This window comes from Pseudophryne corroboree, chromosome 7, assembly GCF_028390025.1.
Source record: "Pseudophryne corroboree isolate aPseCor3 chromosome 7, aPseCor3.hap2, whole genome shotgun sequence".
NCBI classification, from domain to species: Eukaryota; Metazoa; Chordata; class Amphibia; order Anura; family Myobatrachidae; genus Pseudophryne; species Pseudophryne corroboree.
Window position 1 is genome coordinate 350,481,193 of NC_086450.1, and position 26,407 is coordinate 350,507,599.

At 45.0% G+C, this 26,407-nt stretch overlaps 1 protein-coding gene across 2 annotated transcripts in view; it reads left to right on the top strand.

The window, feature by feature from the left end:
- DNAH3 (dynein axonemal heavy chain 3) overlaps positions 1–26,407 on the top strand; it is a 952,415-nt gene that overhangs the window by 692,741 nt on the left and 233,267 nt on the right. For both annotated transcript variants that reach the window (XM_063934423.1, XM_063934424.1), the window contains 2 exons: positions 3,183–3,286; positions 4,023–4,317. In XM_063934423.1, coding sequence (XP_063790493.1) covers positions 3,183–3,286; positions 4,023–4,317 — 399 coding nt within the window. The remainder of the gene's footprint in view (positions 1–3,182; positions 3,287–4,022; positions 4,318–26,407) is intronic.

The window sequence follows — 26,407 nt, forward strand, 5'->3', positions numbered from 1 at the left end:
GGGTCATCCGCACTCTCCCGCCCGTACTGGAGCTTTGGTATAGACCCCATGGTCTTGATGTCATCCCCAGCATCCTCTAGGACGTATGAGAAAATAGGATTTTTATAACCTACCGGTAAATCCTTTTCTCCTAATCCGTAGAGGATGCTGGGCGCCCGTCCCAATGCGTACTTTACCTGCAGTTTAGTTATTACAGTTACACAAGTTGTGTTATCTTGGTTTCAGCATGTTGCTGCAATTAGTTCATGCCTGTTGGCGTGTGTTATGTTGAGTGCCATGTGTGCGGCATGGTTGAGGGTGGGAGTTGGTAGATATCTCACCACTAGTTAAGTAATTCCTTTCCTCAAAATGTCAGTCTCCCTGGGCACAGTTCCTACAACTGAGGTCTGGAGGAGGGGCATAGAGGGAGGAGCCTGTTCACACCCAATGAAAAGTCTTTGGAGTGCCCATGTCTCCTGCAGATCCCGTCTATACCCCATGGTCTTGATATCGTCCCCAGCATCCTCTACGGACTAGGAGAAAAGGATTTAACGGTAGGTTATCAAAATCCTATTATTTTTCCATCAAAATTCTACACACAATACCCCATAATGACGTGAAAATTATTATTTTTTGTGATTTTTGCAAATTTATTAAAGATAAAAAGCTGAGAAATCACATGTACATAAGTATTCACAGCCTTTGCCATGAAGCTCAAAATTGAGCTCAGGTGCATCCTGTTCCACTGATCATCCTTGAGATGTTCCTACAGCTTAATTGGAGTCCACCTGTGGTAAATTCAGTTGATTGGACATGATTGGAAAGGCACACACCTGTCTACATAAGGTCCCACACTTGACAGTGCATTTCTGAGCACAAACCAAGCATGAAGTCTGAGGAATTGTCTGTAGACCTCCGAGACAGGATTGTCTCGAAGCACAAATATGGGGAAGGGTACAGAAAAATATCTGCTGCTTTGAAGGTCCCAATGAGCACAGTGGCCTCCATCATCCGTAAATGGAAGAAGTTTGGAACCACCAGGACTCTTCCTAGAGCTGGGCGGCCGTCTAAACTGAGCGATCAGGGGAGAAGGGCCCTAGTCAGGGAGGTGACCAAGAACCCGATGGTCACTCTATCAGAGCTACAGCATTCCTCTGTGGATAGAGGAGAACCTTCCAGAAGGACAACCATCTCTGTAGCAATCCACCAATCAGACCTGTATGGTAGAGTAGCCAGACGGAAGCCACTCCTTAGTAAAAAGGACATGGCAGCCCACCTGGAGTTTGCCAAAATGCACATGAAGGACTCTCAGACCATGAGAAACAAAATTATCTGGTCTGATGAGATTCAAAGATTGAACTCTTTGGCTTGAATGCCAGACGTCATGTTTGGAGGAAAACAGGCACCGCTCATCACCAGGCCAATTCCATCTCTACAGTGAAGCATGGTGGTGGCAGCATCATGCTGTGGGGAAGAATGAATGCAGTAATGTACAGAGACCTCCTGGATGAAAACCTGCTCCAGAGCGCTCTTGACCTCAGACTAGGACGATGGTTCATCTTACACAGAACAACGACCCTAAGCACACAGCCAAGATATCAAAGGAGTGGCTTCAGGACAATTGTGTGAATGTGCTTGAGTGGCCCAGTCAGAGCCCAGACTTGAATCCGATTGAACAACTCTGGGGAGATTTGAAAACGGCTGTGCACCGTCACTTCCCACCTGATGCAGCTTGAGAGGTGGTACAAAGTGGAATAGGCAAAACTGGCCAAAGATACTGTAGGTGTGCCAAGCTTGTGGCATCATATTCAAAAAGACTTGAGGCTGTAATTGCTGCCAAACTATTGAGCAAAGGCTGTGAATACTTATGTACATTTGATTTCTTAGTTTTTTATTTTTAATAAATTTGCAAAAATCTAAAGAAAACTTTTTCATGTTGTCATCATTGGTTATTGTGTGTAGAATTTTGAGGGTAAAAATGAATTTATTCCATTTTGGAATAAGGCTGTAACATAACAACATGTGAAAAAATGTAAGCGCTGTGAATACTTTCCAGATGCACTGTAAATGTAGTAGTATTTAGCATTTAGGGGGTAATTCAGACCTGATTGTAGCAGCAAATTTGTTAGCAGTTGGGAAAAACCATGGTGGTCATTTCGAGTTGTTCGCTCGCTAGCAGTTTGTAGCAGTCGTGCAAACGCTAAGCCGCCTCCCTCTGGGAGTGTATTTTTGCTTAGCAGAAGTGCGAACGAAAGGATCGCAGAGTGGCTACAAAAAAAAAAATGCAGTTTCAGAGCAGCTCCAGACCTACTCAGCGCTTGCGATCACTTCAGACTATTCAGTTCCTGTTTTGACGTCACAAACACGCCCTGGGTTCACCCAGCCACGCCTGCGTTTTTCCTGGCATGCCTGCGTTTTTTCGAACACTCCCTGAAAACGGTCAGTTGACACCCAGAAACGCCCTCTTCATGTCAATCACTCTGCGGCCAGCAGTGCGACTGAAATGCTTCGCTAGAACTTGTGTGAAACTGCATCGGCCGTTGTGAAAGAACGTTGCGCGTGTGCATTGCGCCGCATGCGCAGAAGTGCCGCTTTTTTGCCTGAACGCTGCGTTACGACTGAAAACAGCTAGCGAACAACTCGGAATGACCCCCCATGTGCACTGCAGGGTGGGCAGATATAACATGTGCAGAGAAAGTTAGATTTGGCTGGGGTGTGTTCAAACTGAAATCTAAATTGCAGTGTAGAAATAAAGCAGCCAGTATTTACCCTGCACAGAAACAAAATAACCTACCCAAATCTCTCTGCAAATGTTATATCTGCCACACCTGCAGTGCACATGGTTTGTTCAAACTGAAATCTAAATTGCAGTGTAGAAATAAAGCAGCCAGTATTTACCCTGCACAGAAACAAAATAACCTACCCAAATCTCTCTGCAAATGTTATATCTGCCACACCTGCAGTGCACATGGTTTTGCCCAACAAATTTGCTGCTACGATCAGATCTGAATTACCCCCTTAGTATCTTCAACATTAGGCTGCTAAGAACAGATAATTATCCACCCATTATATGGGCAGAACAGGTCCCAAAAGAGACCTACCTCTTTACGTTTGTGTTTTTATTGAAATCATAAATGTGTAGCATTGCTTTCTTTACTATTCCTCATAAATGAGTACAATAAGTTGATTTCTTTGGTTCACAGGTACTGTGTATGACTTTTATTTCCACAAACAAGCCAGTGGACAATGGAACATATGGACTGATTACATTACTACAGAGGAAATGACAATTTCTCCCACTGCCAAGGTAATTAGATTTTGTGATTTTTTTTTTTTATACATTTTTTAAGTAATTATTTACCATATATTTTCCAGTTTAGGCTCAAGACCTGTGGGCAACTATTTACCATAGGGCCAGATTAGGCACAAGCCCTGTGGGCAACTATTTATTATACCATAGGGCCAGATTGGGCATAAACCCTATGGGCAACTAGTTACCATAGGGCCAGGTCAGGCACCAGCCCTGTGGGTGTCTTTCCCTCTCGGATGTGGCACACTCCCTTGGCATTGCAATCCCATGTCCGCTGCTTTTTCCCTTTCATAGAGTAGGTGGAGATGACATCCACTTACACAAGCATGGACAATGCTGAGTACACATTTCAGAAGCATCTCCACTGCTGTTACCTCATAACAATTTGGGACAGATGATTACCCCCTTTCCTTTTCCGTTATGTGAAAAGCTCCTTGTCTGCATACATTAAATGTTGTGGTACATATATGGTAGAATTAATAACTAAGCCAACTGCTGAACAAACCACCAAAACAAACAAATTGCCGCATGAGTGGGCACCACAGTGGCAGTGGGGGCTATTTAATACCGTAAACTGGCTGATAATTACTAACTATAACTGTTGAGATAGCAGACGTCTATAAATGACTGATCATTACCCTCCTCTAGCTCTCCAATAGTCCAATAGATTGCTGTGTAAAACAGGCGCTGTGACACCCTCTGTACTAATCACTGGTGTTGTTCTACTTCCTAGGTGTCTGATCTCATTATACCTACAATGGAAACTGCTAGACAGTCATTTTTCTTACATACATACTTAGAACATTCAGTTCCTTTGCTGTTTGTGGGAACAACTGGAACAGGGAAATCCGCAATAACAAACAGTTTTTTAATAAAACTTCCAAAAAATCAGTATATTGCCAACTGCATCAACTTCTCAGCAAGGACATCTGCAAACCAGACCCAGGACATAATATTCTCCAAGCTAGATCGGAGAAGAAAGGGCTTGTATGGACCTCCAGTTGGAAAGAAGGCTGTTGTATTTGTTGGTAGGAAGTCTTCCCTTAATTTCTTTTTTTATAAAAAGTACACACTGAATAAACATGTTTTAATAGAATAATCAGGCCCGGACTGGTCATCTGGATCTTCTGGCAGGTATCCGGTCTCTAGGTAGACTACACTTAGGTCGACAGTCATTAGGTTGACCACTATTGGTCGACATGCATTAGGTCGACATGGTCTATAGGTCGACGTGGTCACTAGGTCGACATGGAAAAAGGTCGACATGAGTTTTTCCATTTTTATTTAACATTTTTTGAACTTTTTCATACTTTACAATCCACGTGGACTATGATTGGGAATAGTAACCTGTGCTGAGTGCAGCGGTAGTGGAGCGAGGCATCTTGCCTGAAGCATGGCAAGCAAAGCGAGGGGACACGGTGCACTAATTGGGTTTCCTGGTCACTTTACGAAGAAAACAACACCAAAAAAATAAAAACTCATGTTGACATTGTTCATGTCGACTTAATGGCTGTGTCGACCTATTTCAGGTGTCGATCTAGTCACTGTCGACCAATAGTGGTCGACCTCATGACTGTCGACCTAAGTGTGGTCGACCCTATGATTCACACCCCTTCTGGCAAATGCCAGAAGGGCTGATGGCTTGTTGAGCTGGTCCGGCCGCATGGCACACACAGACATAGGGGCTGGTCAAGCAGATCTGCCTCTAGGCACTCTACTCAGCTGCCCCCAGCATACAGAGAGACTGGCATACCACGAGGCCAGGCCCCAATGACGCGTGGCATGTCCCCTTGAGTCTTGACCACACCCCCTTGTCATGTGTGACAGATGCAAACACAGTGGAGTAATAGGGCTGTCTATGATCCCAAGTATGTCCCTGATAATTACTTTTACTCTTTGGGCATATTTAGTTAGCCACTGGGTTTACACCATAGAAAGTTGAATGCGCCATGTGAGGAAAAGCTATTCAATTAATTAGTCCATGTGATAATCACTGGGTTAATGTGTGCTAACCCATTAATTCTATGTAAAATGCGGAATCAATGGGGTTCGCTGTGCGTTAAAATGCAGATTCTGTCTCAGCAGCTGGTAATTAGCGTGTGGAGATGCCGCAGCTAATTAAACCGGGCAGCATCAATAATTAGCTGCGGCGTAACTATGGGCCTAATTCAGATCTGATCGCAGCAGCAAATTTGTTAGCTAAGGGGCAAAACCATGTGCACTGCAGGTGGGGCAGATATAACATGTGCAGAGAGAGTTAGATTTGGGTGGGTTATTTTGTTTCTGTGCAGGGTAAATACTGGCTGCTATATTTTTACACTGCAGTTTAGATTTCAGATTGAACACACCCCACCCAAATCTAACTCTCTCTGCACATGTTATATCTGCTCCCCTGCAGTGCACATTGGGGGTCATTCCTACCCGTTCGCACGCTGCTGTTTGTTGCAGCGGTGCGAATGGGTCGGTTCTGCACATGCGCCGTCGCTTGCCAACGACAAGAAGACCGACGAAAGCGATAGCTACCACGATCGCAAGAAGATTAGCAGGAGGAAGGCGTTCCGGGGCGTCTACTCACCGTTTTCCGGGCGTGGAGATCCAAATGCAGACGTGTCCAGGCGATTGGAGGGCGGATGTCTGACGTAAATTCCGGGTCCTGCATCGCTGGAGTGATCACACAGGGTAAGTACCTCCTACCCTGGTCTTGATCTACACAAAACTTTTTTTGCATAGCAGGGCTGCACAAGCGAAGCCCTCCCCAATAGGCGGCATCTAGTTGATCGCATGGGCAGTAAAAAGTTGCTACGTGTGATCAACTGGGAATGACCGCCATTGGGCCTAATTCAGAGTTGATAGCAGCAGCAAATTATTTGTTAGCAGTTGGGCCATGTGCACTGCAGGGGGGGGGGTGGGGGCAGATATAACATGTGCAGAGAGAGTCAGATTTTGGTGGGGTGTGTTCAAACTGAAATCTAAATTGCAGTGTAAAAATAAAGCAGCTAGTATTTACCCTGCACAGAAACAAAATAACCCACCCAAATCTAACTCTCTCTGCACATGTTATATCTGTCCCTCCCCCCCCTGCAGTGCACATAGTTTTGCGCAACTGATAACAAATTTGCTGCTGCGATCAACTAACATATTTACTGCTGCGATCAGATCTGAATTAGGCTTTATGTCCCTTTGAATACTGTTTTCATGGTTGACCTCACAATTAAAAACAACATTCTCATGTTCTAAAAGGACATTTAAAAAAAATCATATTTACCATAAATAATTTATAAATTTGTCAAGTTTCAAGAAATATCTATACATTGTTCTTGATATATTCCCATTTGGATCTGATCATAATTGTATGCTCCAACCACACTACCTACAGTATGTCTAAAGCTCCTTCGGATTAAGATATTTCCCTTCTTCTTTCTCCAACGGTATCCATTTCAATATTAAAGTGTAACAGATCTCACTTCCTTACATTCATTCCCATTGTTTGCTGATCGGTAACCCCTCCCCAATTACTGATTTTCCCAATACAGGTTGAGTATCCCATATCCAATATTCCGAAATACGGAATTTTTTGAGTGAGAATGAGGTAGTGAAACCTTTGTTTTCTGATGGCTCAGTGTACACAAACTTTGCATAATACAGATGTAGCCACCTTTATCTTGACCGATTCTCCGCCTAGACGGACGTTTAGTCACGCTAAGGCGATAGCTGAGCTTGCTGAGTTTAATCACAGGCAGGCGCGGTGAGGCGATTCTAGATACTCAGCATGCATTACACATGTCCACCACTGGGTGGCTAATACTCCACTAATCCAGTACTTTCGATTGTATAGCGGCGGATTGATCTACAGCTCTGGCAAATGGTCAGTGACGACTGTAATGTTAATAGATGGTGACCAATGGTCAGACGGTGAGAGTTCTCAATATAAATAAATAGTTTATACAGACACAAACGAGCATGTAAAAACACTTGTGCATGCAGACGCAAGATTGTGTATGGAGACGCAACTAATTGTGTAAAAGAAAGTATGTACAATGCATAAACACCGTGCTTTTGAAATACATGTACAGTATGAGCATCCGAGTTCCTGTGACATTCACTTTATTATAATTTTTTTCCTTTGTTATACATTCAATGGAAGGGTGCACACAGGTTTCACAAAAATCTTATCTTGTAACCTGATCGGAACTCCCTACCTGTCTACTGCATGAACTGTGCAGGCTCCCAGGGGGGAAGCGGAAAGTGGGATGGGGGTAGGGCGAGGCAGTGGAAAATACCGTGTTCAAAGAACGGGCCAATGCTGAAGGAGCGTCAGAATCTCCTAGCTAAAATACACAGGGTCGATAGGGATAAGCGAGGTCTATGCACATAACGATACACCAGACCCCATCGCATCTCAAAGTGACAAAATGTCCGAGGCACATGAACCCCCATTTTGTAGAATTATGTGCATAGACCTCGCTTAACCCTATCGCCCCTGTGTATTTTAGCTAGGGGATTCCGACGCTCCTTCAGCACTGCCCCGAAGCCTGCAAAACCTATGCCGTCACTCGCTCCATAGCTGACACAAGGTGGATGTTCATGTGCCTTGGACATTTTGTCACTTTGTGATGCGATGGGGTCTGGGGTATCGTTAAGTGCATAGACCTCGCTTATCCCTATCAACCCTGTGTATTTTAGCTAGGGGATTCTGACGCTCCTTCAGCATTGCCCCGTGACCTACAAAATCTGTGCTGTTACTTGCTCCATAGCCGAGAGCCTCCATGGGGCAAGGAGTTACAGACGGAAGCCATTTCAATTGAGTCTGCCCTGCTACAGAATTGTATGTGTACCGTATGGTGCATAGAACCTTAACAGTACAACCGTTCCTGCAGCTTTGCCCTGGTTTATGTGAATAACTCCCTCCCTGTCTACTGCATGACCTGTGCAGGCTCCCCGGGGGGAAGGGCGATGGGCTAGCGGCAGGCGGTGGAAAATACTGTGCTTTTGAAATGCAAGTACTGTATGAGTCCGAGTCCCCAGTATGTTCTTCTAGTGTACTAATTAGCACGAACAGCTTGTAATGTACAGTGGCAAGTTTAATCTTTCTATGTATAATGGAGAGATAAAAGCTCCTCCCTAAGTTCCTAGATGCCAATTCACCGTCCTTAGTATCTCTGTACAGTATGTTCTACTAGTGTACTAATTAGCACGAACAGCTTTTAACTGGATGCCAAATCACCGTACTTAGAACATACTGTACAGAGATACTATTAGGGTACTAATTAGCACGAACAGCTTGTAACGTACAGCGGCAAGTTTAATATTTCTATGTATAATGGAGAGAGATAAAAGCTCCTCAGTAAATTCCTGGATGCCAAATCACCGTACTTAGTATCTCTGTACAGTATGTTCTATTAGGGTACTAATGAGCTGTTTGTGCTAATTAGTACCCTAATAGAAAATACTATACAGAGATACTAAGGATGGTGATTTGACAACCAGGAACTTAGGGAGGAGCTTTTATCTCTCTATATTATACATAGAAAGATTAAACTTGCCACTGTACGTTACAAGCTGTTCATGCTTATTAGTACACTAGTAGAAAATACTGTACAGAGATACGAAGTACAGTGATTTGGCATCCAGGAACTTAGGAAGGAACTTTTATCTCTCTCCATTGTAATCTTTCTAAGTATAATGGAGAGAGATAAAAGCTCCTCCCTAAGTTCCTGGATGCCAAATCACTGTCCGCAGTATCTCTGTACAGTATGTTCTACTAGTGTACTAATTAGCACGAGCAGCATCTAATGTACAGTGGCAGGTTTGATCTTTCTATGTATAATGTAGAGAGATAAAAGCTCCTCCCTAAGTTCCTGGTTGCCAAATCACCATCCTTAGTATCTCTGTATAGTATTTTCTATTAGGGTACTAATTAGCACGAACAGCTAATTAGTACCCTAATAGAACATACTGTACAGAGATACTAAGTACGGTGATATGGCATCCAGGAACTTACTGAGGAGCTTTTATCTCTCTCCATTATACAGTACATAGAAAGATTAAACTTGCCGCTGTATGTTACAAGCTGTTTGTGCTAATTAGTACCCTAATAGAACATACTGTACAGAGATACTAAGTACGTGCTTGGCATCCAGTTAAAAGCTGTTCGTGCTAATTAGTACACTAGTAGAACATACTGTACAGAGATACTAAGGATGGTGATTTGACATCTAGGAACTTAGGGAGGAGCTTTTATCTCTCCATTATACATAGAAAGATTAAACTTGCCACTGTACGTTACAAGCTGTTCGTGCTAATTAGTACACTAGTAGAGCATAGCGTACAGAGATACTAAGGACGGCAATTTGGCACCCAGGAATTTAGGGAGGAGCTTTTATCTCTCTCCATTATACTTAGAAAGATTACAATGGAGAGAGATTAAAGCTCCTCCCTAAGTTCGTGGATGCCAAATCACTGTACTTAGTATCTCTGTACAGTATGTTCTACTAGTGTACTAATTAGCACGAACAGCTTGTAATGTACAGTGGCAAGTGTAATTTTTCTAAGTATAATGGAGAGAGATACAAACTCCTCCCTATGTTCCTGGATGTCAAATTACCATGCTTAGCATTTCTGTACAGTATTTCCTATCTAACCAGAAACCCTGCATCATGTGCAAGCTAGGCGGACAACTGGAGGGGACCCGATACACGGTTGCTTTCCGTTTCCCTTTCCAGTGTCACGTAAACTAGTGGCTGGTCTGCCCCGAAAGCCAAAAGCTTCCTCTTTTGTATGGTACCAGTCCCGAGTCTCTGGGACACCCAAAACCAGAGATATCAGTACACAAAGTGGACCCATTTTCCCATAGACTATAATGAGCCCGTTAATTCAGACCCACCATGGGTTCCGACGCTTGCCATGAGCCTTGTGGGGTCACAGAAACTTTAGGTTGGTACCCTCCGGTAGCTAATTGTCTCCTCTTCCATACCAACCTAGTGATGAAGGCTCCCACCTCCCACGCTGAGAGTCCCAGGTTTGAGTCCCAAAGTGCCAACCTTTTTTTTTTTTTATATGTGTTCCCGTGACATTTACTTTATAATTTTTTTTCTTTGTTATACATTCAATGAAAGGGTGCACACAGGTTTCACATAAATCAAAGTAAATCTGCAGCAGCGATTCATTAAGCTATATATAAATACACAGCGGTAATGAGTATAAATTAGTGTATACCGACGCAACTAACTGAGCAACACAGTACTGTAGAGCGTCGGCATTTGTGTATTGTACCTGACCTGAACTCCCTCCCTGTCCACTGCATGACCTGTGCAGGCTCCCAGGGTGGAAGGGCGATGGGGGTAGGGAGAGGCGGTGGAAAATACCGTGCTTGATATATTCCCATTTGGATCTGATCATAATTGTATGCTCCAACCACACTACCTACAGTATGTCTAAAGCTCCTTCGGATTAAGATATTTCCCTTCTTCTTTCTCCAACGGTATCCATTTCAATATTAAAGTGTAACAGATCTCACTTCCTTACATTCATTCCCATTGTTTGCTGATCGGTAACCCCTCCCCAATTACTGATTTTCCCAATACAGGTTGAGTATCCCATATCCAATATTCCGAAATACGGAATTTTTTGAGTGAGAATGAGGTAGTGAAACCTTTGTTTTCTGATGGCTCAGTGTACACAAACTTTGCATAATACAGATGTAGCCACCTTTATCTTGACCGATTCTCCGCCTAGACGGACGTTTAGTCACGCTAAGGCGATAGCTGAGCTTGCTGAGTTTAATCACAGGCAGGCGCGGTGAGGCGATTCTAGATACTCAGCATGCATTACACATGTCCACCACTGGGTGGCTAATACTCCACTAATCCAGTACTTTCGATTGTATAGCGGCGGATTGATCTACAGCTCTGGCAAATGGTCAGTGACGACTGTAATGTTAATAGATGGTGACCAATGGTCAGACGGTGAGAGTTCTCAATATAAATAAATAGTTTATACAGACACAAACGAGCATGTAAAAACACTTGTGCATGCAGACGCAAGATTGTGTATGGAGACGCAACTAATTGTGTAAAAGAAAGTATGTACAATGCATAAACACCGTGCTTTTGAAATACATGTACAGTATGAGCGTCCGAGTTCCCGTGACATTCACTTTATTATAATTTTTTTCCTTTGTTATACATTCAATGGAAGGGTGCACACAGGTTTCACAAAAATCTTATCTTGTAACCTGATCGGAACTCCCTACCTGTCTACTGCATGAACTGTGCAGGCTCCCAGGGGGGAAGCGGAAAGTGGGATGGGGGTAGGGCGAGGCAGTGGAAAATACCGTGTTCAAAGAACGGGCCAATGCTGAAGGAGCGTCAGAATCTCCTAGCTAAAATACACAGGGTCGATAGGGATAAGCGAGGTCTATGCACATAACGATACACCAGACCCCATCGCATCTCAAAGTGACAAAATGTCCGAGGCACATGAACCCCCATTTTGTAGAATTATGTGCATAGACCTCGCTTAACCCTATCGCCCCTGTGTATTTTAGCTAGGGGATTCCGACGCTCCTTCAGCACTGCCCCGAAGCCTGCAAAACCTATGCCGTCACTCGCTCCATAGCTGACACAAGGTGGATGTTCATGTGCCTTGGACATTTTGTCACTTTGTGATGCGATGGGGTCTGGGGTATCGTTAAGTGCATACACCTCGCTTATCCCTATCAACCCTGTGTATTTTAGCTAGGGGATTCTGACGCTCCTTCAGCATTGCCCCGTGACCTACAAAATCTGTGCTGTTACTTGCTCCATAGCCGAGAGCCTCCATGGGGCAAGGAGTTACAGACGGAAGCCATTTCAATTGAGTCTGCCCTGCTACAGAATTGTATGTGTACCGTATGGTGCATAGAACCTTAACAGTACAACCGTTCCTGCAGCTTTGCCCTGGTTTATGTGAATAACTCCCTCCCTGTCTACTGCATGACCTGTGCAGGCTCCCAGGGGGGAAGGGCGATGGGCTAGCGGCAGGCGGTGGAAAATACTGTGCTTTTGAAATGCAAGTACTGTATGAGTCCGAGTCCCCAGTATGTTCTTCTAGTGTACTAATTAGCACGAACAGCTTGTAATGTACAGTGGCAAGTTTAATCTTTCTATGTATAATGGAGAGATAAAAGCTCCTCCCTAAGTTCCTAGATGCCAATTCACCGTCCTTAGTATCTCTGTACAGTATGTTCTACTAGTGTACTAATTAGCACGAACAGCTTTTAACTGGATGCCAAATCACCGTACTTAGAACATACTGTACAGAGATACTATTAGGGTACTAATTAGCACGAACAGCTTGTAACGTACATCGGCAAGTTTAATATTTCTATGTATAATGGAGAGAGATAAAAGCTCCTCAGTAAATTCCTGGATGCCAAATCACCGTACTTAGTATCTCTGTACAGTATGTTCTATTAGGGTACTAATGAGCTGTTTGTGCTAATTAGTACCCTAATAGAAAATACTATACAGAGATACTAAGGATGGTGATTTGACAACCAGGAACTTAGGGAGGAGCTTTTATCTCTCTATATTATACATAGAAAGATTAAACTTGCCACTGTACGTTACAAGCTGTTCATGCTTATTAGTACACTAGTAGAAAATACTGTACAGAGATACGAAGTACAGTGATTTGGCATCCAGGAACTTAGGAAGGAACTTTTATCTCTCTCCATTGTAATCTTTCTAAGTATAATGGAGAGAGATAAAAGCTCCTCCCTAAGTTCCTGGATGCCAAATCACTGTCCGCAGTATCTCTGTACAGTATGTTCTACTAGTGTACTAATTAGCACGAGCAGCTTGTAACGTACAGTGGCAGGTTTGATCTTTCTATGTATAATGTAGAGAGATAAAAGCTCCTCCCTAAGTTCCTGGTTGCCAAATCACCATCCTTAGTATCTCTGTATAGTATTTTCTATTAGGGTACTAATTAGCACGAACAGCTAATTAGTACCCTAATAGAACATACTGTACAGAGATACTAAGTACGGTGATATGGCATCCAGGAACTTACTGAGGAGCTTTTATCTCTCTCCATTATACAGTACATAGAAAGATTAAACTTGCCGCTGTATGTTACAAGCTGTTTGTGCTAATTAGTACCCTAATAGAACATACTGTACAGAGATACTAAGTACGTGCTTGGCATCCAGTTAAAAGCTGTTCGTGCTAATTAGTACACTAGTAGAACATACTGTACAGAGATACTAAGGATGGTGATTTGACATCTAGGAACTTAGGGAGGAGCTTTTATCTCTCCATTATACATAGAAAGATTAAACTTGCCACTGTACGTTACAAGCTGTTCGTGCTAATTAGTACACTAGTAGAGCATAGCGTACAGAGATACTAAGGACGGCAATTTGGCACCCAGGAATTTAGGGAGGAGCTTTTATCTCTCTCCATTATACTTAGAAAGATTACAATGGAGAGAGATTAAAGCTCCTCCCTAAGTTCGTGGATGCCAAATCACTGTACTTCGTATCTCTGTACAGTATGTTCTACTAGTGTACTAATTAGCACGAACAGCTTGTAATGTACAGTGGCAAGTGTAATTTTTCTAAGTATAATGGAGAGAGATACAAACTCCTCCCTATGTTCCTGGATGTCAAATTACCATGCTTCGCATTTCTGTACAGTATTTCCTATCTAACCAGAAACCCTGCATCATGTGCAAGCTAGGCGGACAACTGGAGGGGACCCGATACACGGTTGCTTTCCGTTTCCCTTTCCAGTGTCACATAAACTAGTGGCTGGTCTGCCCCGAAAGCCAAAAGCTTCCTCTTTTGTATGGTACCAGTCCCGAGTCTCTGGGACACCCAAAACCAGAGATATCAGTACACAAAGTGGACCCATTTTCCCATAGACTATAATGAGCCCGTTAATTCAGACCCACCATGGGTTCCGACGCTTGCCATGAGCCTTGTGGGGTCACAGAAACTTTAGGTTGGTACCCTCCGGTAGCTAATTGTCTCCTCTTCCATACCAACCTAGTGATGAAGGCTCCCACCTCCCACGCTGAGAGTCCCAGGTTTGAGTCCCAAAGTGCCAACCTTTTTTTTTTTTTATATGTGTTCCCGTGACATTTACTTTATAATTTTTTTTCTTTGTTATACATTCAATGAAAGGGTGCACACAGGTTTCACATAAATCAAAGTAAATCTGCAGCAGCGATTCATTAAGCTATATATAAATACACAGCGGTAATGAGTATAAATTAGTGTATACCGACGCAACTAACTGAGCAACACAGTACTGTAGAGCGTCGGCATTTGTGTATTGTACCTGACCTGAACTCCCTCCCTGTCCACTGCATGACCTGTGCAGGCTCCCAGGGTGGAAGGGCGATGGGGGTAGGGAGAGGCGGTGGAAAATACCGTGCTTGATATATTCCCATTTGGATCTGATCATAATTGTATGCTCCAACCACACTACCTACAGTATGTCAAGCTCCTTCGGATTAAGATATTTCCCTTCTTCTTTCTCCAACGGTATCCATTTCAATATTAAAGTGTAACAGATCTCACTTCCTTACATTCATTCCCATTGTTTGCTGATCGGTAACCCCTCCCCAATTACTGATTTTCCCAATACAGGTTGAGTATCCCATATCCAATATTCCAAAATACGGAATTTTTTGAGTGAGAATGAGGTAGTGAAACCTTTGTTTTCTGATGGCTCAGTGTACACAAACTTTGCATAATACAGATGTAGCCACCTTTATCTTGACCGATTCTCCGCCTAGACGGACGTTTAGTCACGCTAAGGCGATAGCTGAGCTTGCTGAGTTTAATCACAGGCAGGCGCGGTGAGGCGATTCTAGATACTCAGCATGCATTACACATGTCCACCACTGGGTGGCTAATACTCCACTAATCCAGTACTTTCGATTGTATAGCGGCGGATTGATCTACAGCTCTGGCAAATGGTCAGTGACGACTGTAATGTTAATAGATGGTGACCAATGGTCAGACGGTGAGAGTTCTCAATATAAATAAATAGTTTATACAGACACAAACGAGCATGTAAAAACACTTGTGCATGCAGACGCAAGATTGTGTATGGAGACGCAACTAATTGTGTAAAAGAAAGTATGTACAATGCATAAACACCGTGCTTTTGAAATACATGTACAGTATGAGCGTCCGAGTTCCCGTGACATTCACTTTATTATAATTTTTTTCCTTTGTTATACATTCAATGGAAGGGTGCACACAGGTTTCACAAAAATCTTATCTTGTAACCTGATCGGAACTCCCTACCTGTCTACTGCATGAACTGTGCAGGCTCCCAGGGGGGAAGCGGAAAGTGGGATGGGGGTAGGGCGAGGCAGTGGAAAATACCGTGTTCAAAGAACGGGCCAATGCTGAAGGAGCGTCAGAATCTCCTAGCTAAAATACACAGGGTCGATAGGGATAAGCGAGGTCTATGCACATAACGATACACCAGACCCCATCGCATCTCAAAGTGACAAAATGTCCGAGGCACATGAACCCCCATTTTGTAGAATTATGTGCATAGACCTCGCTTAACCCTATCGCCCCTGTGTATTTTAGCTAGGGGATTCCGACGCTCCTTCAGCACTGCCCCGAAGCCTGCAAAACCTATGCCGTCACTCGCTCCATAGCTGACACAAGGTGGATGTTCATGTGCCTTGGACATTTTGTCACTTTGTGATGCGATGGGGTCTGGGGTATCGTTAAGTGCATAGACCTCGCTTATCCCTATCAACCCTGTGTATTTTAGCTAGGGGATTCTGACGCTCCTTCAGCATTGCCCCGTGACCTACAAAATCTGTGCTGTTATTTGCTCCATAGCCGAGAGCCTCCATGGGGCAAGGAGTTACAGACGGAAGCCATTTCAATTGAGTCTGCCCTGCTACAGAATTGTATGTGTACCGTATGGTGCATAGAACCTTAACAGTACAACCGTTCCTGCAGCTTTGCCCTGGTTTATGTGAATAACTCCCTCCCTGTCTACTGCATGACCTGTGCAGGCTCCCAGGGGGGAAGGGCGATGGGCTAGCGGCAGGCGGTGGAAAATACTGTGCTTTTGAAATGCAAGTACTGTATGAGTCCGAGTCCCCAGTATGTTCTTCTAGTGTACTAATTAGCACGAACAGCTTGTAATGTACAGTGGCAAGTTTAATCTTTCTATGTATAATGGAGAGATAAAAGCTCCTCCCTAAGTTCCTAGATGCCAATTCACCGTCCTTAGTATCTCTGTACAGTATGTTCTACTAGTGTACTAATTAGCACGAACAGCTTTTAACTGGATGCCAAATCACCGTACTTAGAACATACTGTACAGAGATACTATTAGGGTACTAATTAGCACGAACAGCTTGTAACGTACAGCGGCAAGTTTAATCTTTCTATGTATAATGGAGAGAGATAAAAGCTCCTCAGTAAATTCCTGGATGCCAAATCACCGTACTTAGTATCTCTGTACAGTATGTTCTATTAGGGTACTAATGAGCTGTTTGTGCTAATTAGTACCCTAATAGAAAATACTATACAGAGATACTAAGGATGGTGATTTGACAACCAGGAACTTAGGGAGGAGCTTTTATCTCTCTATATTATACATAGAAAGATTAAACTTGCCACTGTACGTTACAAGCTGTTCGTGCTTATTAGTACACTAGTAGAAAATACTGTACAGAGATACGAAGTACAGTGATTTGGCATCCAGGAACTTAGGAAGGAACTTTTATCTCTCTCCATTGTAATCTTTCTAAGTATAATGGAGAGAGATAAAAGCTCCTCCCTAAGTTCCTGGATGCCAAATCACTGTCCGCAGTATCTCTGTACAGTATGTTCTACTAGTGTACTAATTAGCACGAGCAGCTTGTAACGTACAGTGGCAGGTTTGATCTTTCTATGTATAATGTAGAGAGATAAAATCTCCTCCCTAAGTTCCTGGTTTCCAAATCACCATCCTTAGTATCTCTGTATAGTATTTTCTATTAGGGTACTAATTAGCACGAACAGCTAATTAGTACCCTAATAGAACATACTGTACAGAGATACTAAGTACGGTGATATGGCATCCAGGAACTTACTGAGGAGCTTTTATCTCTCTCCATTATACAGTACATAGAAAGATTAAACTTGCCGCTGTATGTTACAAGCTGTTTGTGCTAATTAGTACCCTAATAGAACATACTGTACAGAGATACTAAGTACGTGCTTGGCATCCAGTTAAAAGCTGTTCGTGCTAATTAGTACACTAGTAGAACATACTGTACAGAGATACTAAGGATGGTGATTTGACATCTAGGAACTTAGGGAGGAGCTTTTATCTCTCCATTATACATAGAAAGATTAAACTTGCCACTGTACGTTACAAGCTGTTCGTGCTAATTAGTACACTAGTAGAGCATAGCGTACAGAGATACTAAGGACGGCAATTTGGCACCCAGGAATTTAGGGAGGAGCTTTTATCTCTCTCCATTATACTTAGAAAGATTACAATGGAGAGAGATTAAAGCTCCTCCCTAAGTTCGTGGATGCCAAATCACTGTACTTAGTATCTCTGTACAGTATGTTCTACTAGTGTACTAATTAGCACGAACAGCTTGTAATGTACAGTGACAAGTGTAATTTTTCTAAGTATAATGGAGAGAGATACAAACTCCTCCCTATGTTCCTGGATGTCAAATTACCATGCTTAGCATTTCTGTACAGTATTTCCTATCTAACCAGAAACCCTGCATCATGTGCAAGCTAGGCGGACAACTGGAGGGGACCCGATACACGGTTGCTTTCCGTTTCCCTTTCCAGTGTCACATAAACTAGTGGCTGGTCTGCCCCGAAAGCCAAAAGCTTCCTCTTTTGTATGGTACCAGTCCCGAGTCTCTGGGACACCCAAAACCAGAGATATCAGTATACAAAGTGGACCCATTTTCCCATAGACTATAATGAGCCCGTTAATTCAGACCCACCATGGGTTCCGACGCTAGCCATGAGCCTTGTGGGGGTCACAGAAACTTTAGGTTGGTACCCTCCGGTAGCTAATTGTCTCCTCTTCCATACCAACCTAGTGATGAAGGCTCCCACCTCCCACGCTGAGAGTCCCAGGTTTGAGTCCCAAAGTGCCAACCTTTTTTTTTTTTATATGTGTTCCCGTGACATTTACTTTATAATTTTTTTTCTTTGTTATACATTCAATGAAAGGGTGCACACAGGTTTCACATAAATCAAAGTAAATCTGCAGCAGCGATTCATTAAGCTATATATAAATACACAGCGGTAATGAGTATAAATTAGTGTATACCGACGCAACTAACTGAGCAACACAGTACTGTAGAGCGTCGGCATTTGTGTATTGTACCTGACCTGAACTCCCTCCCTGTCCACTGCATGACCTGTGCAGGCTCCCAGGATGGAAGGGCGATGGGGGTAGGGAGAGGCGGTGGAAAATACCGTGCTTTTGAAATACAAGTATTAGCGTCCGAGTCCCCTAAGGCATAAACCAACACCAATGGGAAGGAAGTGCCAACCTTTTTTTAAAGTGTTCCTGTAACATTCACTTTATTATTATTATTTTTTTCTTTGTTATATGTTCAATGGAAGGGTGCACACAGGTTTCACATAAATCAGAGTGGGCGGGGGATTTTCCTACATACAGTAGTATACTGTTGCACGTCTTGTAACCTGATCGGAACTCCCTCCCTGTCTACTGCATGTACTTTGCAGGCTCCCAGGGGGGAAGGGGAAAGTGGGATGGGGGTAGGGCGAGGCAGTGGAAAATACCGTGTTCAAAGAAAAGGCATAATCAAAACCATGGGGAACTTTGCAGTGTATCATTAAGTGCATAGACCTCGCTTATCCCTATCGACCCTGTGTATTTTAGCTAGGGGATTCTGACGCTCCTTCAGCATTGCCCCGTGACCTACAAAATCTGTGCTGTTACTTGCTCCATAGCCGAGGGCCTCCATGGGGCAAGGAGTTACAGACGGAAGCCATTTCAATTGAGTCTGCCCTGCTACAGAATTGTATGTGTACCGTATTGTGCATAGAACCTTAACAGTGCAACCGCTCCTGCAGCTTTGCCCTGGTTTATGTGAATAACTCCCTCCCTGTCTACTGCATGACCTGTGCAGGCTCCCAGGGGGGAAGGGCGATGGGCTAGCGGCAGGCGGTGGAAAATACCGTGCTTTTGAAATGCAAGTACTGTATGAGTCCGAGTCCCCAGTATGTTCTTCTAGTGTACTAATTAGCACGAACAGCTTGTAATGTACAGTGGCAAGTTTAATCTTTCTATGTATAATGGAGAGATAAAAGCTCCTCCCTAAGTTCTTAGATGCCAAATCACCATCCTTAGTATCTCTGTACAGTATGTTCTACTAGTGTACTAATTAGCACGAACAGCTTTTAACTGGATGCCAAATCACCGTACTTAGAACATACTGTACAGAGATACTATTAGGGTACTAATTAGCACGAACAGCTTGTAACGTACAGCGGCAAGTTTAATCTTTCTATGTATAATGGAGAGAGATAAAAGCTCCTCAGTAAATTCGTGGATGCCAAATCACCGTACTTAGTATCTCTGTACAGTATGTTCTACTAGGGTACTAATTAGCTGTTTGTGCTAATTAGTACCCTAATAGAAAATACTATACAGAGATACTAAGGACGGTGATTTGGCAACCAGGAACTTAGGGAGGAGCTTTTATCTCTCTATATTATACATAGAAAGATTAAACTTGCCACTGTACGTTACAAGCTGCTCGTGCTAATTAGTACACTAGTAGAAAATACTGTACAGAGATACTAAGTACAGTGATTTGGCATCCAGGAACTTAGGGAGGAGCTTTTATCTCTCTCCATTGTAATATTTCTAAGTATAATGGAGAGAGATAAAAGATCCTCCCTAAGTTTCTGGATGCCAAATCACTGTCCGTAGTATCTCTGTACGGGTGGTCTTCTGTATGCCGGCGGTCGGGCTCCCGGCGCTCAGTATACCGGCGCCGGGTGCCCGACAGCCGGCATACCGACACTTATTTTCCCTCGTGGGGGTCCACGACCCCCATAGAGGGAGAATAAAATACGCGCGCCACCGTGCCCGTAGCGTGGCGAGCGCAGCGAGCCCGCAAGGGGCTCATTTGCGCTCGCCGCGCTGTCGGTAAGCCGGCGGTCGGGCTCCCGGCGCCGGGATGCTGGTCGCCGGGAGCCCGACCGCCGGCCAGCCGTAGTGAACCCCTCTGTACAGTATGTTCTACTAGTGTACTAATTAGCACGAGCAGCTTGTAACGTACAGTGGCAGGTTTGATCTTTCTATGTATAATGGAGAGAGATAAAAGCTCCTCCCTAAGTTCCTGGTTGCCAAATCACCATCCTTAGTTTCTCTGACGTCCTACGTGGATGCTGGGACTCCGTAAGGACCATGGGGAATAGCGGCTCCGCAGGAGACTGGGCACAACTATAAAGAAAGCTTTAGGTCTAACTGGTGTGCACTGGCTCCTCCCACTATGACCCTCCTCCAGACCTCTGTTAGAATCTTGTGCCCGGCTGAGCTGGATGCACACTAGGGGCTCTCCTGAGCTCCTAGAAAGAAAGTATATTTTAGGTTTTTTATTTTACAGTGAGATCTGCTGGCAACAGACTCACTGCAGCGAGGGACTAAGGGGAGAAGAAGCGAACCTACCTAACTGGTGGTAGCTTGGGCTTCTTAGGCTACTGGACACCATTAGCTCCAGAGGGATCGAACACAGGACCCGACCTCGATCGTTCGGTCCCGGAGCCGCGCCGCCGGCCCCCTTACAGAGCCAGAAGCAAGAAGTGTTCCGGAAAATCGGCGGCAGAAGACTTCTGTCTTCAACAAGGTAGCGCACAGCACTGCAGCTGTGCGCCATTGCTCCTCATGCACACCTCACACTCCGGTCACTGATGGGTGCAGGGCGCTGGGGGGGGGGGGCGCCCTGAGGGCAATAATAATACACCTTGGCTGGCAAATCTACACCATATATAGTCAGGAAGGCTATATAGGTGTAAAAATACCCCTGCCAGAATTACAGAAAAAGCGGGAGAAGTCCGCCGGAAAAGGGGCGGGGCCATCTCCCTCAGCACACTGGCGCCATTTTTCCCTCACAGCTCCGCTGGAAGGACGCTCCCTGGCTCTCCCCTTCAGTGTCAAGCTACATAAGGGTAAAAAAGAGAGGGGGGGGCACTAAATTTAGGCGCAATATATATATAATATAAGCAGCTATAAGTGAAAAAAACACTCATTTATAGTGGGATCCCTGTGTTATATAGCGCTCTGGTGTGTGCTGGCATACTCTCTCTCTGTCTCTCCAAAGGGCTTTGTGGGGTCCTGTCCTCTGTCAGAGCATTCCCTGTGTGTATGCGGTGTGTCGGTACGGCTGTGTCGACATGTTTGATGAGGAGGCTTATGTGGAGGCGGAGCAGATGCCGATAAATGTGATGTCACCCCCTGCGGGGTCGACACCTGAGTGGATGGTTCTGTGGAAGGAATTACGCGACAGCGTCGACTCCTTGCATAAAAGGTTTGACGACATACCAAATATGGGACAGCCGGCTTCTCAGACTGTGCCTGCCCAGGCGTCTCAAAAGCCATCAGGGGCTCTAAAACGCCCACTACCTCAGATGGCAGACACAGATGTCGACACGGATACTGAATCCAGTGTCGACGACGATGAGACTAATGTATCTTCCAATAGGGCCACACGTTATATGATTGAGGCAATGAAAAATGTGTTGCATATTTCTGATGTTACCCCGGGTACCACAAAAAAGGGTATTATGTTTGGAGAGAAAAAACTACCAGTTGTTTTTCCTCCATCTGAGGAATTAAATGAAGTGTGTGAAGAAGCGTGGGCTTCCTCCGATAAGAAACTGGTAATTTCTAAGAGGTTACTAATGGCGTACCCTTTCCCGCCAGAGGATAGGTCACGTTGGGAAACATCCCCTAGGGTGGATAAAGCGCTCACACGCTTGTCAAAGAAGGTGGCACTACCGTCTCCGGATACGGCCGCCCTGAAGGAATCTGCTGATAGAAAGCAGGAGGCTATCCTGAAGTCTATATATACACACACAGGTGTTATACTGAGACCAGCTATTGCTTCAGCATGGATGTGCAGTGCTGCAGCTGCGTGGTTAGATTCCCTGTCGGAAAATATTGATACCCTAGACAGGGACACTATATTGCTAACCGTAGAGCATATTAAAGACGCACTCTTATACATGAGGGATGCACAGAGGGATATTTGCCGGCTGGCATCTAAAATAAGTGCAATGTCCATTTCTGCCAGGAGAGGGTTATGGACTCGGCAGTGGACAGGAGATGCAGATTCTAAAAGACACATGGAAGTTTTGCCTTATAAGGGTGAGGAGTTGTTCGGGGATGGTCTCTCGGACCTCGTTTCCACAGCAACAGCTGGGAAGTCTACATTTTTACCCCATGTTCCCTCACAGCCAAAGAAAGCACCGTATTATCAGGTACAGTCCTTTCGGCCCAATAAGGGCAAGCGGGTTAAAGGCGCGTCCTTTCTGCCCAGAGGCAGAGGTAGAGGGCAAAAGCTGCAGCATACAGCCAGTTCCCAGGAGCAAAAGTCCTCCCCCGCTTCCTCTAAGTCCACAGCATGACGCTGGGGCTCCACAGGCGGAGCCAGGTATGGTGGGGGCCCGTCTCAAAAATTTCAGCGATCAGTGGGCTCGCTCACGGGTGGATCCCTGGATCTTTCAAGTAGTATCTCAGGGGTACAAGCTGGAATTCGAGACGTCTCCCCCCCGCCGTTTCCTCAAATCTGCCTTGCCAACAACTCCCTCAGGCAGGGAGGCAGTGTTAGAGGCAATTCACAAGCTGTATTCCCAGCAGGTGATAGTAAAGGTGCCCCTACTTCAACAAGGACGGGGTTACTATTCCACAATGTTTGTGGTACCGAAACCGGACGGTTCGGTGAGACCCATTTTAAATTTGAAATCCTTTAACACGTATATAAAAAAATTCAAGTTCAAGATGGAATCGCTCAGGGCGGTTATTGCAAGCCTGGACGAGGGGGATTACATGGTATCACTGGACATCAAGGATGCTTACCTGCATGTCCCCATTTACCATCCTCACCAGGAGTACCTCAGATTTGTGGTACAGGATTGTCATTACCAATTCCAGACGTTGCCGTTCGGTTTATCCACGGCTCCGAGGGTCTTTACCAAGGTAATGGCCGAAATGATGATACTCCTTCGAAAGAAGGGAGTTTTAATTATCCCGTACTTGGACGATCTCCTGATAAAGGCGAGGTCCAGGGAGCAGTTGTTGGTCGGGGTAGCGCTATCTCGGGAGGTGCTACAACAGCACGGCTGGATTCTAAATATTCCAAAGTCACAGCTGGTCCCTACGACACGTCTACTGTTCCTGGGGATGGTTCTGGACACAGAACAGAAAAAAGTGTTTCTCCCGGAGGAGAAGGCCAAGGAGCTGTCATCTCTAGTCAGAGGCCTCCTAAAACCAAAACAGGTGTCGGTGCATCACTGCACGCGGATCCTGGGAAAGATGGTAGCTTCCTACAAAGCAATTCCATTCGGCAGGTTCCATGCAAGAACCTTTCAGTGGGACCTGTTGGACAAGTGGTCCGGATCGCATCTTCAGATGCATCGGCTGATAACCCTGTCTCCAAGGACCAGGGTGTCTCTGCTGTGGTGGCTGCAGAGTGCTCATCTTCAAGAGGGCCGCAGATTCGGCATACAGGACTGGGTCCTGGTGACCACGGATGCCAGCCTTCGAGGCTGGGGGGCAGTCACACAGGGAAGAAACTTCCAAGGACTATGGTCAAGTCAGGAGACTTCCCTGCAGCGATGGCAGAAGCCACAAGGATTCTCTGATGGGCGGAAAATCACGTGTTAGCAGTGTCAGCAGTGTTCGTTCCGGGAGTGGACAACTGGGAAGCAGACTTCCGCAGCAGGCACGACCTCCACCCGGGAGAGTGGGGACTTCATCCAGAAGTCTTCCAACTGATTGTAAACCGTTGGGAAAGGCCACAGGTGGACATGATGGCGTCCCGCCTAAACAAAAAGCTAGTAAGATATTACGCCAGGTCAAGAGACCCGCAGGCGATAGCTGTGGACGCTCTAGTGACACCGTGGGTGTACCGGTTGGTTTATGTGTTCCCTCCTCTTCCTCTCATACCAAAGGTACTGAGGATAATAAGGAGAAGAGGAGTAAGAACTATACTCATTGTTCCGGATTGGCCAAGAAGAGCTTGGTACCCGGAACTTCAAGAAATGATGTCAGAGGACCCATGGCCTCTGCCGCTCAGACAGGACCTGCTGCAGCAGGGGCCCTGTCTGTTCCAAGACTTACCGCGGCTGCGTTTGACGGCATGGCGGTTGAACACCGGATCCTGAAGGAAAAGGGCATTCCGGAGGAAGTCATTCCTACGCTGATTAAAGCTAGGAAAGAAGTAACCGTAAACCATTATCACCGCATATGGCGAAAATATGTTGCGTGGTGTGAGGCTAGGAAGGCCCCAACGGAGGAATTTCAGCTGGGCCGTTTCCTGCACTTCCTACAGTCAGGGGTGACTATGGGCCTAAAATTGGCTTCCATTAAGGTCCAGATTTCGGCTCTATCGATTTTCTTCCAGAGAGAACTGGCTTCACTACCTGAAGTTCAGACTTTTGTTAAGGGAGTGCTGCATATTCAGCCCCCTTTTGTGCCTCCAATTGCACCTTGGGATCTCAACGTGGTGTTGGATTTCCTAAAGTCACATTGGTTTGAGCCACTTAAAACCGTGGAATTGAAATATCTCACGTGGAAAGTGGTCATGTTGTTGGCCTTGGCTTCGGCCAGGCGTGTATCAGAATTGGCGGCTTTGTCATGTAAAAGCCCTTATCTGATTTTCCATATGGATAGGGCAGAATTGAGGACTCGTCCCCAGTTTCTTCCTAAAGTGGTATCAGCTTTTCATCTGAACCAACCTATCGTGGTGCCTGCGGCTACTACAGACTTGGAGGCTTCCAAGTTGTTGGACGTAGTCAGGGCCCTGAAAATCTATGTTTCCAGGACAGCTGGAGTCAGAAAGACTGACTCGCTATTTATCCTGTATGCGCCCAACAAGTTGGGTGCACCTGCTTCAAAGCAGACTATTGCTCGCTGGATCTGTAGTACGATTCAGCTTGCACATTCTGCGGCTGGACTGCCGCATCCTAAATCAATGAAAGCCCATTCCACGAGGAAGGTGGGCTCTTCTTGGGCGGCTGCCCGAGGGGTCTCGGCTTTACAACTTTGCCGAGCAGCTACTTGGTCGGGGTCAAACACATTTGCTAAATTCTACAAGTTTGACACCCTGGCTGAGGAGGACCTAGAGTTTGCCCATTCGGTGCTGCAGAGTCATCCGCACTCTCCCGCCCGTTTGGGAGCTTTGGTATAATCCCCATGGTCCTTACGGAGTCCCAGCATCCACTTAGGACGTCAGAGAAAATAAGAATTTACTCACCGGTAATTCTATTTCTCGTAGTCCGTAGTGGATGCTGGGCGCCCATCCCAAGTGCGGATTGTCTGCAATACTTGTATATAGTTATTGTTTAACTAAAGGGTTATTGTTGAGCCATCTGTTGAGAGGCTCAGTTGTTGTCATACTGTTAACTGGGTATTGTATCACGAGTTATACGGTGTGATTGGTGTGGCTGGTATGAGTCTTACCCGGGATTCTAAATCCTTCCTTATTGTGTCAGCTCTTCCGGGCACAGTATCCTAACTGAGGTCTGGAGGAGGGTCATAGTGGGAGGAGCCAGTGCACACCAGTTAGACCTAAAGCTTTCTTTATAGTTGTGCCCAGTCTCCTGCGGAGCCGCTATTCCCCATGGTCCTTACGGAATCCCAGCATCCACTACGGACTACGAGAAATAGAATTACCGGTGAGTAAATTCTTATTATCTCTGTATAGTATTTTCTATTAGGGTAATAATTAGCATGAACAGCTAATTAGTACCCTAATAGAACATACTGTACAGAGATACTAAGTACAGTGATTTGGCATCCAGGAACTTACTGAGGAGCTTTTATCTCTCTCCATTATACATAGAAAGATTAAACTTGCCGCTGTATGTTACAA